This window comes from Pteropus alecto, unplaced genomic scaffold (genome assembly GCF_000325575.1).
Source record: "Pteropus alecto unplaced genomic scaffold, ASM32557v1 scaffold3, whole genome shotgun sequence".
Classification (NCBI taxonomy): domain Eukaryota; kingdom Metazoa; phylum Chordata; class Mammalia; order Chiroptera; family Pteropodidae; genus Pteropus; species Pteropus alecto.
The window spans coordinates 12,025,483-12,026,481 of NW_006442484.1; the positions used below are offsets into that span (position 1 = coordinate 12,025,483).

General features: G+C 63.8%; 1 protein-coding gene across 1 annotated transcript in view; it reads right to left on the minus strand.

Annotated features, from left to right (window-relative positions):
* LYPD1 (LY6/PLAUR domain containing 1) overlaps positions 1–993 on the minus strand; it is a 33,001-nt gene extending 32,008 nt beyond the window's left edge. The window contains exon 1 of the mRNA XM_006921025.3: positions 853–993. Coding sequence (XP_006921087.1) covers positions 853–904 — 52 coding nt within the window. The 5' untranslated portion in view covers positions 905–993. The remainder of the gene's footprint in view (positions 1–852) is intronic.
* Between the last annotated feature and the right edge of the window lie 6 nt (positions 994–999).

Sequence of the window (999 nt, forward strand, 5' to 3'; positions counted from 1 at the left end):
TGTCGGACACCAAGTGCTGCTGCGCCCTAAGTCCCCGGCCTTTCTCCGGGACGGTTCCTGCAGCAGAGCAGGGGTGGCCGCAGCGACTGGGGAGGGTCGTGCGTGCGTGTGTGTGTGTGAGTGTGTGTGTGCGCGCGGGCGCGCGCGCGCTCGTGCGTGAATCCTGGGCCGCGACACCATAGCCTTTTCTTCCCGGTTATCAGGGCAACCTTTTGGCTAGGATCCCCGTTCTGGGTCTCAGCAACATACAGTTCTGTCTTGAGCTAATCCCGCACTGGAGAGAAGGAGAAAGACGTTTTTCGCACCTCTCATCGCTCCAGCTTGGCTGCTCCGCTGGAATCTACGAGCTCCTGTCTAGACCTAACTCTCCCGGCTCTCGCGCAGATAAGCTTGGTTCCCAAGCTCCCCATCTCCCATCCCCAGATCCTTCGCGCTCTGAGCGCAATAACCCAGTCCCCGAGCGCCCCGGCCAAAGGCTGCCCAATTCGCTGCTCACCTGTCGGCGGCGCCACTCCTACGGGTTGCTAGAGACGCCTGACAACTTGGCGGGGTTAGAGGCTATCTCTGCCTCTCTCTCGCCGAGGCCCCAGCACCACTCCCGCCTCCCAAGCCCAGCTTCTTTCGACAGTTCAGCTCGAGCATCTGCAGCTCGAGTCCTTCAAATTCGCGACTCCAGCCTCTCCACCAGCAGCGCGGGACTCGGAGACTTTCCCATCTAGCGCCTCTGGGCACCAGCCGCCTCCAAACTCCCGCCGGGCAACCTCTACGCAGTTCTGGGAGCCCAGGGGCAAAGGGGCCGGTGGGTAGATGCGGTGCGCGCGTCTGGATGGGCTGCTGGCCTCTTTGCCTTACCTTGAGGCAAGAACAGTCCGCAAAAAGTTGCAACGATGCCGAGGACCCACATCCTCCCGGAACCGCTGGGCCGGGAGCAGGCAGGCGCCTCAGAGGCGGCGACCGCGGCGGAGGCTGCCCGGGCCGCAGCGGCTGTCGCTGCGGAGG